Below are 14599 nucleotides of genomic sequence, written 5' to 3' on the forward strand. Positions count from 1 at the left end.
AAAGGATAGGCCGAGCAGCCCCCAAGCACTCACCGCACCCGGCTACGGGCGAGCTCGGCTTACGGGCAATCCCAAATGGGATAAAGTTTCCCGTCCAGTCCGGATCAGGGGGTTGCAGCGTGGAGGAAGATTTGAGTTTCCTGAGGATATTTTGAATACAGAAGCTCTTCATGAAACATAAACATGTATTTTATATTATTTTAACGGTCAAAAAAGCGTTACCTGACCTTCAGGTGACCTTGACATCCACCCTAATGCATGGGGGCAACATCATATCACATGTTTGAACGCTTGAAACCACGAAAAGACTGCAAACGCGCGGCTAATGCGAACCGACATACGCCGAATAGCGATTCCAGCCAAACATGATCTCGAAAAGTAGGTCACAGGTCAAAGGTCATTTGGGTCAGGGTCATGAAATTTTCAGGGTAGGTGTGAAATTGATGAACGCGAGGGTACAGAAAGTTTCGTCGCGCTCGGCCGCTTTTTACGCGAGTTATTCGCGAAAAACCAAGGGGGGTCCGTTCGACCCCCGGCCCCCCCCCCCTATACGGGCGAGGGTTAAGGGGGCGTTTTGCACGGTTCTCCCCTATACCTACCTGCCTACTGATGAGCCACATTCACAATCTAAAAAAAAAACATACCATGTGCAAATAATTTTTTTCTATTAACTCCATATTTTGCATTCTGATTTAGTATGTGAGAAGTGTGATTGATGGCAGGACCCGGTTGGACCCGCCCGAAAATTTCCAGGAATCGGTCATAAGGGTTCAGACTGAGTCTATGGGCCGGTTCCCCGGGTCCACATTTTGCCACCTCTAGTCTATACCGAAAGATGATTGTGTTTCAGCGCTTCGGATAATGTTTGCTGAGCCGCTGAGCGAATCGGCGCGGCGCGTCTGGCGGTATATTCGAGAGCACCGGTGGCAGGCGGACGCTGAGCCGGCGCGCTCGGCAGCAGTACCCGACGGAGCCGCGCGAGGTGACCACCGGGTCGGTGCGCGGTGCGCTCCGCTCGCATCGCGTCGACCCTCACGAGACAGACCCTTGCGGAACCCGGCGCGCACTGGACCCATACGGTACTGGCACTTGGAGCAGAGCACCGGTGGCTCCTGCCCGCACAAATCGGCACGCCATTACAACGACCCTGTGGATCGGTTTGCAAGGCCCGCATTTCATCAACGTATTGAGACGACCACACACCGAGCCGCTTCTGCCGGCGCACGCGCGGAAGATCCCGACTGCGACAGACAGAATGTGCCACGCAGCGTGACTGAGTGTGACAGACGCCTCTCCAGAGCGAACGGCCGATCAGCACGCTCCTGCTCCTCCTCCCGACTGGGGCCCCCACAGTATACGAGTACACCCGCTAGCGTAGCGCCGTGCAACTTCGCTGACGAGATCATATCTGCCAGCCAGACTCGGCTAAGCCTCCTAATGCAACGGAGGCCCCCGAAGACGTGGGAAGGGCCATCACAAGTTCCGTCTCTTCAGAGAGATACCGATGCGACTGGATCATCCTCACCTGCTAACGGTGCCAACCCGAAGCTGGGTGCGGAAGAGTGTCCTTCGCTCGACCAATGCCGCCCAGTCCGCACCCCTGAGACACGGCTAGGGCGATTCACCTGTACTCCTGAGGGCGACACGACGAGCGGGGCCGGGAGGCCGTCTCGGCCGGCTGCCGACACCGGCGCGCCGCGGCCCAAGGAGGCTGCCGCGGAGGCCGTCCTCGATACCAGTCACCGGCAGACGGCGGCGGCGCCGCGCTCTGCGGAGGTGCCGTGCTTCTCGCTGCTCTCTCCGTTCGGACTGACCGCCTGCCCGCAGGCAGCCGGCGACCAGATCAGCAGCCCCGAGAGGCAGCTGTCTGAACAGGTACCATCACTATCCGAGACTGCCTCGGACCGAACATGTATAGACGGTCATGACCAGAGTACTACGGCTCCTGAGCACTCTGATGGCTCTATTGCACGAGGACCGAGCTCTCCTGCTAGGTTTTCAGTTTATAGTGAAGTGCTCAACTCCGATCAAGACAAACACGAAGTACTGAACAGTAGTGACAGCCAGACACGTGAAAAGGTGGATTTTGTTTCTCCGCTGCCGGTCAAGACGGCTGCTACTGCAGCGGCAGACAGTGCCGGTAAAAGGACTGCTCCCAAAGTCCGGCCATCATTCGACCCAGTCAGGCGGTCCGACGGGATGACAAAGACGGCTAAGCAGCCAGCTGGTTCCTTGGTGGCCGCCGGTACTGACACGAAGGGATCCACTTCCTGCGGCGGACAAGAAGCGAGCAAGACTAACGACATGTTGATGGGGCCACCACTGTACCCGATTTTCCACGGCCGACGGTCCAAGAGGGCGAGACTTCCGAGCAGTGGAACGCCTGCAGTCGATGACAGTCCATCGCGGAAAGAACGGCTTGACTCTCGCAGCAGTCGGCAAACATGCCGAGTAACGACCCGGCCTACGACAGACTTGTCCGTGGAACACATTCAGACAGTCACCTCCAGGCCCAGAGAGTCTCCAGACAGACAGAGGGCCCGCACAGCCACCCGCCACGAAGGTGAGCTCACCGCACTGCTCTTGGCCGTGTCATCTGGCTCGGCCATTGCCTCGCTGACTGCCGAGTGCGCTGAGCCGCTCGCTCGCGCCCTGCAGGAACCGACCATCACGTGCGTCTGCCTTTGTCTGGAGCACGATGACGGGGGCAGTCAGTTGCGACCTGTGACCGAGCGCCGCTCGGGCGCGCTGCTGCCGGGACACGCCGCTCTGGTGGCCGCTGTGGTCGGTGGCCGTCTGGACGGGGTGACGATTCGCCTGCGGCCAGACGGCATGTCTACCGGCGCCGTGTCAGCGGTGGCCGCAGCGCTGCTGGCCGGCGCGGGCAGACGCGTGTGCTGGGGTGCCCGTGAGCTGCTGCTGTTTATGCTACGGCGCTGCGGCGTCCGAGCAGCGGACGGGTTTCGCTGCTGGCGGTTGAGGGATCTCACCATCGCGGACTGGCTGCTGGAGCCGGACCGTCCGTCGCGTCAGTTCTGCGAGGTGCTGTCTGAGCTGGGTGCGCAGTCGGGTACGGCGGCGCGGGACGCCGCTCTCAGTCGGCAGGAGCAGCTGGCCGCCGACCTGCGCCAGTTGGCCCAGCTGGACACGGCCATGGCGCAGCGGCTGCGCACGGCCGGCCTGCTGGCGCTGTTTGAGCTGGTCGAGACGCCGCTGGCCACCGTGCTGGCCGCCATGGAGGCGCACGGCGTGCAGGTGGACGTGGCGCGCCTGCACGCCGCGGCGGCCGCCTGCCAGCGCCAGCTGCGCTGTCTGGAGGCGGCCGCGCAGCGGGCCGCCGGCACCGTGTTCTCGCTGTCGTCGTCGGCCCAGCTGCGGCGCTTGCTGTACGACGAGCTGCGGCTGGACGCGCGCTCCGGCGTCAGCGTGCCGCTCACCGAGCGCGGCCTCAAGTCGACCAGCGAGCAGGCGCTGCAGCGGCTGCTGGCCGCCCACCCGCTGCCCGGCCTGGTCATCCAGCACCGGCGCCTGCTCAAGTTCAAGTCGACATACGTGGAGGGCGTGCTGGCGCAGGTGCGTGGCGGGGGCGTGTTCCCGCAGTGGCTGCAGACGGCGGCCGCCACCGGGCGCGTGCAGGCCGCCGCGCCCAACCTGCAGTCGGTGCCCAAACGGCCGCTGGCGCTGACCACTGACGGAGGCGACACCGACGACCGCAGCGCCGTGCTGGCTCGCTCGCCGTTTGTGGCGCGCTCCGGGCACACCCTGCTGTCGATGGACTTTTGTCAGATGGAGCTGCGGCTTCTGGCACACCTGTCTCGCGACGCATGCCTGATGGCCGCCATTCGCGACGCTCCGAGCGGCGACATCTTCCGGCAGCTGGCGGCGCTGTGGACAGGAGTGCCGGCAGACGCCATCGACGACGCGCAGCGCGAGCGCACCAAGCGGCTGGTGTACGCAGCCATGTACGGCGCCGGCCGCCACCGTCTGGCCGAGGTGCTCCAGTGCGAGCCGCAGCAGGCGCAGCGCGCGCTGGACAGCTTCCTGGCGCAGTGTCCAGCCATCGGCGCGTTCAGCAGTCAGGTGGTGGCCGAGTGCCGGCGCGCCGGCCTGGTCAGCTCGCTGCTGGGCCGACGCCGCCGGGTGGCAGCCATCATGTCGTCACAGCACCTGGTGAGTGGCCGCGCCCGCCCACTAGGTATCGGTTAACTGCATACGTGAGAGCCGACCTTTGCACCCATCTGAACTTGCGCTTGATTCGAAGATAATGTCGCTAATCAATATGTCTACACAGTACATACACGATTTGTCGCCGTTAGCTCTAAATGCATGTGCCTAAATACCAAACCCAAAGCCAATACTGCTACGTCTTGCCTGCCAAATATGATTAGCAGACATCATAGCTACATACATGACCGTGCAACCATAGCAGCAGTACAAAGACGCTTGAGCTTTTTGCGGTCTTGCGAGTCGTCATGACTCGTGAGTCGTGACTAACTGATAGTAACATTTTTATGGTCAAATGGACATGGAACACCATAATGGTTCTGCATTCACAGGCCCGCAGTCAAGCAGAACGCCAGGCAGTCAACTTCGTGATCCAGGGCTCAGCGGCCGATCTGTGTAAGCTGGTGATGGTGGCGGTGGCGGAGGCAGCCCCCAACGTGCCGCTTCTGGCCCAGCTTCACGACGAGCTTCTCTGGGAGGTTAGCGGCCGACGTGCTCCGCGCGAACGGCCATTTCTGCGGCGATCCATGCATCGTGTACCCACCCACCTACCGTCGGGATAATGCTGACACAACAGTACAACACTTGAGATTATTAGCACTGGGAGCCTTCCCGGGCGCTGCGGCCTGCAGAAGTCGCGTCCCCGTGGTGACTACTGACTCTGTCATGAGAGGGGTGGGGTTGGCAGGTATACTGACTCCCAACTCTCATGCCCGTCAAATGCTCGTAAAATGAATGCTCATTCCTCCTTGCGTACTGCGTTCTCAAGCGTTTTTAGAGGGTCGTGTCACCGATGAATAACAAGATTAGGGTTATCAAAGGAGAGGTTGTATTAGGCAGGGGGTGTCGAAGTCTAGTAGGAAAATCTGGCAAATTCCCTGCGTGACGTCACGTCGGGGATGACCGACGGCACCTTGCACTGAAAGATACGGCAGAACGGCTATTTTTGAAAAATGATTAAAAATACTTTTGTGCTGTTATGACGCATAAAACGCTTATCAGCATGTTCCTCACCATGTGATAAAGGCATATCCGTGGTCGAAAATAGCTCAGCCCCTCCCAATTTCCAACCACCGACCTCATAAGCAAAGGATGTAAGCGTAATCCTTAAGGGCGACTTTCCTATACATATCCGTACATATGCGTCCTTATGGAAATCGGTAGTGTGGCGATTGGCGACGCGCGCGACATCTGTGTGGCGACCAAGTGGCGACTGTGGCGACACCTGGTGGCTGCTTTTCTGCTGTATGTAGGCATTGGGGTTTTGCCAGATGTGGTTCCTACTGCTACACCACTATGTTGACCCAATACTAGAAAAGTTATTTTGCTAGTAAAAGGCAAGCAAATTGAAAGTTGATTTATAAAATTGCTTATAAATGATTACGAGATAATAATAAATAAATTTTGATTGAATAATTATTTAAATAATCAACCGTGAAACTATATTCTGGTAGGTTTAGTAGAAATAAGTCCGTGCAACCTTGTGTTTAGGGCCTTGGTATTAGGTACATAACAATGTTCTTAACCCGCGCCGGGCCGGGGGGGTGTTTGAACACCCCCCTGCGGTGTCTCGCAGATATCTCAAAAACGGCGGCGCTCCCTGTTCGTGCATCTTTTCCGCACATGTTGTGAAAATTTCAGACCCAGGTCGCCTTACCCAGTAAACATGCCGACGTCGGCCCGACGTCGGCCGACGTCGGGGTGACGTCGGCAACTCGGCATCGACATGCCGACGTCGGCCCGACGTCGGTCCAACCTCGGCACGACGTCGGCTGGATGTCGGATATGCCCGCATGTTCCGACGTCCAGCCGAGGTCCAGCCGACGTCGGGCCGACGTCGGACCGAGATCAATTGCTGAGGTCCATCCGACGTCGGGCCGACGTCGGGGCGACGTCGGACCGACATCGACCGCTGTTTTGACCATTAAAATAATATAGAATACATGTTTCATGTTTCATAAAGAGCTTCTGTATTCAAAATATCCTCAGGACAAATCTTCCTCCACGCCGCAACCCCCTGATCCGGACTGGACGGGAAACTTTATCCCATTTGGGATTGCCCGTAAGCCGAGCTCGCCCGTAGCCGGGTGCGGTGAGTGCTTGGGGGCTGCTCGGCCTATCCTTTGGTCAGGCTCAGCCCCGGCAACTCACCAGTCACCAGGGCCGGGCCCAGTTCATATAGAAAGGCCAGTCGGCAAGTGTCACTTTGCCAAAGTGACACTTATCAAAGGGACACTTTGGGAAACGTTGGTGCAGGTGTGTACGAGTGGCTATATGAATCCATTGTGGGGTCGCCCTTTCCAATAAGTGTCACGTAACAGCAATGGGACCAGGGACTCTATATGAACTGGACCCAGGGTGCTCGCCAAGAAGACCAATGTCTCCATCCTATGAATTATGATCCTTCCGGCTCTGAGATGGTCTTGTCAGACCGAAAGGGCATAAGGCAACAAAACAAACCACAGCCGTTAGCTGGCTGCGTGGTGTAGTGGTTAGCGCACTAACATCGCGTTCGAATGACACGGGGTTCGAAACCCATCGCCGGCCGACGCTTTTGGCGTGTTGTCCCAGTACCATGCCGACGTCGGCGACTGGGGGGCTCGAATCCCGCCGCCGTTTGATATTTTTGGCGCATTGTCCCAATAAACATGCCGACGTCGGCCCCGTCGGTCCAACGACAAACGATCTCGTCAACCTCGGCAAACGATCTCGGCCCGACGTCGGCTCGACGTCGGCTGGACTTCGGCTGGACGTCGGAACATGCGGGCATATCCGACGTCTAGCCGATGTCGGGCCGAGGTTGAACCGACGTTGGGCCGACGTCGGGCCGAGCCTCGGCCCGACGTCGGGCCGACGTCGGCATGTTTACTGGGTAGGTCAGGTCACGCCAAGTGACCTCACCTCAGAAAAAAATAATAATGCTCGTCATAGCTACACCGACTGATCGATTGCCTTCAAACTTTCAGCGATTGATAAGAGCAACATTATCTATAAAATGTATATCTCGGAATTTTGATATCGGTGACTTAAGGTCAGGTCAATTTTGCGGCCTGTCAATGGGAGAAAATTGAAAAGCGTCTGTTTTGCACGAACGCTAGTCTAGACACTCTCAAACATCATGATTTAGGTAAAATTGACACACTGAACCGGAAAATGGTAACTGACCCCTCGTTATGTCCTCAAGGTCATCTCAGGTCACGAACAGAATCTAACAGTTTTTCATCTGATAAAGGCGTGCTAGAGCGCTGAAAACGCCTTAGATGTGTTCGCATCGACGTTGCGGATCGACTGATATGCAGTATGACCTTTTCCGGTCAGGTCATGACCTTGACCTGAGGTCAAATTTTCGAGTTGACCTTTCAAGGTCAAATTATAGTTCAATCGACGCGTCTCGACAAGAGGATGCTGGCAAAATTAATGCCATGGCTCTTTTGAGTCAAAAGTTATTGCCGAAAAAACGCTTTTCGTAAAAACGGCTATTTTTGGAGTTTATGCCCTCTGGAGGCTAAACCGTTGACCTGAGGTCAAATCTGAGAACATTAAAATCAGAAAGGTCTGTAAAAGGGCTATCGAATGCGTTTTTCCGCAGCGCTGTAGCTCTATCGGTTCCCGAGATAGCCGTTGGTAGTTTCCAAAATGTTGAAAGTCAACATTTTACCTTCGGTGACCTCTGGTGACCTGACCCAAAAAATGACCGAAGTGTTTTCGTCCCTATTATGGAGGTTCTTTCTATTGCCGCTTACCGCGTGTCGCTACGTGGCCCAGGAGCCGAGTAAGGAGGGGGGGGTGTTCGGGGGTGTTCAGACACCCCCCGGCCCGGCGCAGAATCTCAGAGCACCGGCCCGGCGCGGGTTAAGGCCTAAAAAGGTGTCTATCTGATGTAGTTTTTCACGGCGAATCGAATGGTGCTGTTTTTGTTTCCGTACAAGATCTAGAACTTCCCAAAAAATCATTTTATAAAAAAATTTGTGTGTCGTGACATCATAAAATTTTGAATAACTCCCACAGTTTTGAACCGATTTTTCTAAAAAATTGGTATGTAGGTGGACATAGACCACTTCTCTGACATATATTCCGGCTTTTTGGATACACTTAATTTGGATTTTATAATCCTATTTTCCCAAAAGTCAGTTTTTTTTTAGAAAAAATTGGGCTAAAATCCAAGATTTTCAAAAAATCGAGATAGCCAATTGATAGACAAATTAGGTTCATGTTAAACTTTTTTTGTTAGGGGAGAGGCGGGAGAATTGGGACTTATTTCTCAGGCCATGTTCATTGAGGTATTATTTGGCAAGTATTGTAGCCAAGCTGCTTTGCGCAGCGCCAATAAAAGGTCGCACCATTTCTCTGCATTATGCCATCATAAAATAGCGAGCCTGTGCAATGATGTAGCTATATGTGGACAAAAACAAAAACACTCATTTTCAGGAGAATAGGGACACATGCAGGGAGACAAGGGACAGACACGAAGCTGAATTGGGACATATAAAAATCGGGTATTGGGATGACTCTTTCTCGAATTATTTGTCGTGTCTATGTTTATAGGCAATCATTTGATACATTGGAACTTATCTTCACACTATCTGTTTCGTTAAATGCCGAGATCGTCTTTCACGATTACGATGTTCCCATAAAATGCACATTTTCCTACCAGAGTAAGACTTTCTGGTCTTTGCTTTGATGTATTTGTGGTTAAGGGTGCAGCTGCAACCCCTTCCAAAACACGAAGGTAAAAACACATATTTTTGCACCACTTTACCGTTTTTACCATTTGGTGTCCCTATTCTCCCACAACACCGCCATAACAAATCACGCATTTTTTTTGTCATTTATCAGTTACAGAGCGTGTTCATAGAAACTAGCAATCGCATAAGGACGGTGTTAATCTAACATCGTAACATGTTGAAAGAAAGATAGTTTGTCATATGCAATGCACAGACAACTCAGAATAGCACTCGAAAAAACAAGTTTTTTGGTGCTCAGCCAGCACAGCCCAAACGACGCCCACAAAAGGGTTGCTAAGGCTTCCCATCGTTGCATGACACATAGAATCAAAAGGTAAAGGCAATAACCGTGCAAGGATGCTGTCCATTTTTTAGATATTGGCGTGTCCCTATTCTCCTGCGTCCCAATTCTCCCGCCTCTCCCCTACGTCTTGATTCCTTTAAAGGAAATAGTTCACTTTTAACATGGGGTTTGGAACTGGAATAGCAGTTTTGTTGCTTGCGCTGAGACTAGCACAAATCAGAAGCTTTTACGGCCCAACGATCACCCTAGACGAAGATATTCCATTTTTCGTTCCGAAAAGAGTGCCTTGCAGAGGAATGCGTGCCTTGCTGAGGAATGCAGTCACGTAATCGTCAGCCAATCAGAATGCTGCTTACAGCCGATGGGTTTGTCCTACGCAATATGATTGGTCAACGCGTAATAAGCTTCCGCGTCAAACATTATTTTATGTAGAATATAGTTCTTCTTATACTAAAATATAGAAAATAATCCTTTTTACAAAAACGTTTTGTTTTATTTTCTGATCATTTTGAGCATAAAAAAACATAAATCCATAGCAAAATACTAATTTCAGGAAAGTGAACTATTTCCTTTAACCCGCGCTGATACTGTAGAGACTTGCATTTTGTATCCTTGACCAGACCTTGACCTGACCTCCCACCTACTTCAGCAAAAAAAAAATCGGCTATAAAGATCCGCCTTGTTGAGAGCTTTCGATTGACGTTTCCCCCGTCTTTCTACGACCATCGGTTCGGAAGTTAAACAAGGGGGCAGAATCTGTCCCCCCAGCAGGGCGCGTATGGCTGAATAGCCCAGCGGGGCGCGGGTTAAATAAACCCAGAAAAAGAGGAATTGATCTCGAAAAATGCATTTTAGGTTACCTACACCATATAACCCGAAGGAGGGACAACTGCTTACCAAAAAGTCACTCCGCCTAATGCCCGAGCCCCACAGGATGATATGATTGAAAGCGCTGCAAATTTGCGGATTTCTAAAAAATTGCGAATCACAAAGTTGAGGATTTCACGAAGTTACCTCTCCTTACCCTACGTATTTTACAGGTACAGCCCTCAGCAGACTGCGTGGTAGGTATTCTTTTTTCGACAAAACCGGTAATAACTCAAAGACTATGATCTGTCGGTCGGAATTCATTGCAAATAGAGGCACCATGCTCCACTCCTTCGATTGGGTCTATCACTTAACAAAGTATATGCTTTGTGTGGCAACAAAATGCAACAGTTTGTTTTGGGGGCAAATATAAGCTTTTGGGTTTTGTTGCCAAACTGGATGGAAAATGAATACGATGGTAATGCCCATCTAAGGTGCGGAGTCTCGCGCGTTTTGCTGTTACGATTTCCGAGTGACCGATAGCATAGTATCCGCGATATTCTCGGTTTTGTTGAAAAAAAAGAATACCTACCACGCAGTTTGCAGAGGGCTGTATCTACCTGATTTAAATTTTAAGCGAAATCAAAGTCGTCGTTGATTTTGAATATCTGCTGCATATCTATGTGAATGTTGAACTGCTTCTGACTTGGTGCACCTGTGCAGTGATTGGCTGGGATGCGGCCACCGCTCGGTGGCAGTGCGTGTGCCGGCGCGGCGGCCGGCTGTGCCGTGGTCTGAGAGCCGCCGTGGTGCGTCTGACCCGGCAGGTGCCGCAGGGCCGGCTGGGCGAGTTCCGCGCGCTGGTGGAGCGCCAGGTGGGCCGGCTGGACGCGCTGCTGGCCGCCGCCGGCCACCGGCAGCCGCTGCTGGTGCCGCTGCCGGTCTCCATCGCGGCCGGCGTCTGCTGGGCGCACATGGAGCCGCTGCCGCCGGCCGACCGCGCCTGAACCCGGCCGACCGCGCCTGAACCCGGCCGACCGCGCCTGAACCCGGCCGACCGCGGCTGAACCCGGCCGGCCGCGGCTGAACCCGGCCGGCCGCGGCTGAACCCGGCCGGCCGCGGCTGAACCCGGCCGACCGCGGCTGAACCCGGCCGACTGCACTGCCGGGCCAGTAGCTCATCAGCTCACATATCTGCCAGCCAGCTGTTGCTGCAACTGTTCGATTGAAGCATTACATACCTATCAACGTGTCAAATAGTGTTCAGCATTTATGCTTCATATGATGTTTCTGCGTTTCCATCTGTTACCAGTCTAATATACCTAAGTCGTGATTGAACAAGTTGTATTTGGCTTCTAGTCATTTCGTTTCTCCTCTTTGCGTTTCCGTGCCTCATTCTGCTGGCTATCAGCGGCGTCACCACGGTTCTAGGGACACAACTTCTAGGGACACTTTTCCAGGGCGTCGCCACAAACCTTTCCTTGAGTCTGGTCGCCAATACCCACCTACTCCCAAATCTGCGTTCCTCGTTGGATTTCGGCCACTGATTTAAAAACGAGGTAGAATAATTAATATTGATTTGGGAAAGACGAAGAAGTTACGCGGTAGTATGCATATTCTTCTATCATGAAACGCGTACACATCCTACTGCCTATATGCTTGATGTGACGCATCGGTACTTTCAGACTACATTATGCATTAATCGTATATGCAATCGGCTCCAACTGCTCAGCTCATCCTTGAGCTGCTCTGCTCGCAGCTGCTCGGCACTCAGCGGTTTGATTCCCATCTCAATGACGGTACAAACCGACCGAGTGCACGAGTCGAGGTCGATGACCGACCACGGTCACTTTTTGGCTTTGCCCTTCTTTCATTGCCCTCCAAGACAGATGGCTCAGTGCGGTATTTCGGGCCCCGGGCGCACCTCGAACTGCCGCACCTCGAACTCGAAACCGAGCAGCCTCAATGCATCCCCCACAAGTCACAAGTCGTGAGGAGCATTTATTTGGGTTCCGTTGTGGCCTGGAGCAGGTATATGAGAGCGCTGTTGTCTGTGGTCAGTATGAAATGCCGTTGCCGACCGGCAAGGTAGTAAAAGAACTTCTCAAAGAGCAACGACAACCACGATGCTATCTTTTACCAGTATAGGCTGTGGGAGCTCGGACGGCGTCAACACCCGGCTAGCGTAAGCTATAGGGTGAGACTGAGAGCCATCCTCAAACTCCTGATGCAGCGCCGCTCCCAGTGCTCGTCAGCTTGCGTCGGTGTAGACGTGAAATGGGTATTTACCCGAGAAGTCGGGGTACCGGAGCACCGGACTCTCGCATAAACACCGTCTCAGCGCCTTAAAAGACTCCCTGCACTCCTCGGTGAATACACACGGCACGTTCTTCTTCAGTAAGTTCAGTAAGGGTCGTGCCAGGGCCGCAAAACCAGGTACGAAGCGCTTGTAGAAGCTGGCCAAGCCTACGAAAGCTCTTAGCTAGATGTCTTTTTGGCCGGTTCTGCTATTTGGGCGATTGCCTGTGTTTTGCTGTCATCGACACTAATGCCCTCGGGAGAAATGACATGACCCAGCACCAACCCAGCACTTTCACTGACCGATAGAGAAGCCTGGCCGGTTTGTACTTCACCCCGTGCTTCTGAGCCAGCTGTAACGTGTCCTCCAGCGTCTCCAGGTGCTCAGCTTCAGTCGTGGTGGAGCAGATCAGATCGAGATAGCAGGCCACCTTTCCCGTGACCAGCACTGGAGCATACCCGGCGTCCACTACCTACCCGCTGGAGACTAGCACTGCTATTCTTTAGACCCATGAGCACTTGTAGCCCCCGAGGGGTGTTATGAAACCAGCGAGCTTAGCGCACTCAGGCAGCACCCGTATCTGGTAGAAGGCAGAAACTCTTAGACCTTAGTCATGTCGATCTAGCTCACAAAGCCCCTGTTTCAACCCAGGTCTTCTAATATGCGCTGCATATTAGGGAGCGGGTAACTCAGGGTTTCCCTTTTAGCTTGACCAAGGACTGACAAGACACGGACGGTCGCAGACTTGGCGTTGGGGGGGGGGGGGGGGGGTTGAAGTGTTGCAGGCACCAGCCAAGTGTTTAAAATCTAGATGGTCAGAACATATATGTTTTGTTGTTGTTTGTTGCTGAGTGCTGACTTATAATAAACAAGTACAGATTCGGCCATCTTCCTATAACTGAGGAAGCGAGATCAGCATCTACTGTTTCCTATCCACTACGGCTTGCTGGTTCCTGAATAAGATGGAATCATGTAAAAAATGTGTTAATAACTCACTGGTCCAGAGAAGTCACCAAATAATATCAATATGTATAACAACTATATTGATATCTTACGTCTATCAATTCAGCAGCAACGAATATCAGCCTCACAGCAGCATATTTTGGGGTCTTTCGATTTGGCTGAAAATCGGTATACAGGGCCTCCTCGATGCGCTGATTCCGAAAATGTGCCTCTTTGAGGTGGTGTTTTGCACAGTTAACGGCCAATTAACATTTTAACGGGAAATGGCGGGGTCTTTCGATTTGCCTGAAAATCGGTATACAGGGCCTCCTCGATGCGCTGATTCCGAAAATGTACCTCTTTAGGGTGGTATTTTGCACCGTTAACGAGTTAACGGCCAATTAACATTTTAACGGGAAACGGCGGAGTCTTTCGATTTGGCTGAAAATCGGTGTACAGGGCCTCCTCGATGCGCTGATTTCGAAAATGTACCTCTTTGGGGTGGTATTTTGCACCGTTAACGAATTAACGGCCAACTAACATTTTAACGGGAAACGGCGGGGTCTTTCGATTTGGCTGAAAATCGGTGTACAGGGCCTTCTCGATGCGCTGATTCCGAAAATGTACCTCTTTTGGGTGGTATTTTGCACCGTTAACGAGTCAACGACCAATTAACATTTTAACGGGAAACGGCGGGGTCTTTCGATATGGCTGAAAATCAGTAGGTATACAGGGCCTCCTCGATGCGATGATTACGAAAATGTGCCTCTTTAGGGTGGTAGGGGAGAGCGGGGTGAGTTGTATCATGTCCAAGTTGTATCAGGGCGAATTGTGCCAAACTTATGCAATAGATAGCGCTCGTGACACGACCAGCCGACGAGGTTTTCCGGGCGCCATCTTTCCCTGTTCTGTCGTGTGGCTGGGTGGACGCGTCTCGAGGTGAGAGCCGATTTTATGTTTTTTTAATGTCATTCTAAAAAAATAAGTTGCAGGAAAATGTGTGTTTTGGGCATTTAGATGTGCACGAATTTGAAAGATCTCCGTAGCGGTGGTGAGGGTAGTTTCTAAGACTGCGTGAGTGAAAATGGATTTCTCCAGGTGTCCGCTGTTTCTGAGCACGAGGATGTTTTTTCCAAGATGGCGGCGAGGTACATGTTGTATCAGAGCCGGGTGGGGTATGTTGTAACATGTATGTATGTATGTTTGTATGGGTATGTTGCTTTTGATCGCGAAAGCTAAGTCCTGGCTCGCGTTTGTAGGTAGCTAGTCAATACCCGTTCCATTTCGGCACAATGTGTT

At 52.9% G+C, this 14599-nt stretch overlaps 1 protein-coding gene across 1 annotated transcript; it reads left to right on the plus strand.

Annotated features, from left to right (window-relative positions):
• The first annotated feature begins 788 nt into the window (after positions 1-788).
• On the plus strand, positions 789-11391 carry LOC122381419. The gene is made up of 3 exons (XM_043365555.1): positions 789-4170; positions 4557-4703; positions 10887-11391. Exons 1-3 carry the CDS (start codon positions 862-864, stop codon positions 11064-11066), a joined length of 3636 nt encoding a protein of 1211 aa, XP_043221490.1. The 5' UTR covers positions 789-861; the 3' UTR covers positions 11067-11391.
• Positions 11392-14599: the final 3208 nt, after the last annotated feature.

This window comes from Amphibalanus amphitrite, unplaced genomic scaffold (assembly GCF_019059575.1).
Source record: "Amphibalanus amphitrite isolate SeventyFive unplaced genomic scaffold, NRLGWU_Aamphi_draft 000010F_arrow, whole genome shotgun sequence".
Lineage (NCBI taxonomy): Eukaryota > Metazoa > Arthropoda > Thecostraca > Balanomorpha > Balanidae > Amphibalanus > Amphibalanus amphitrite.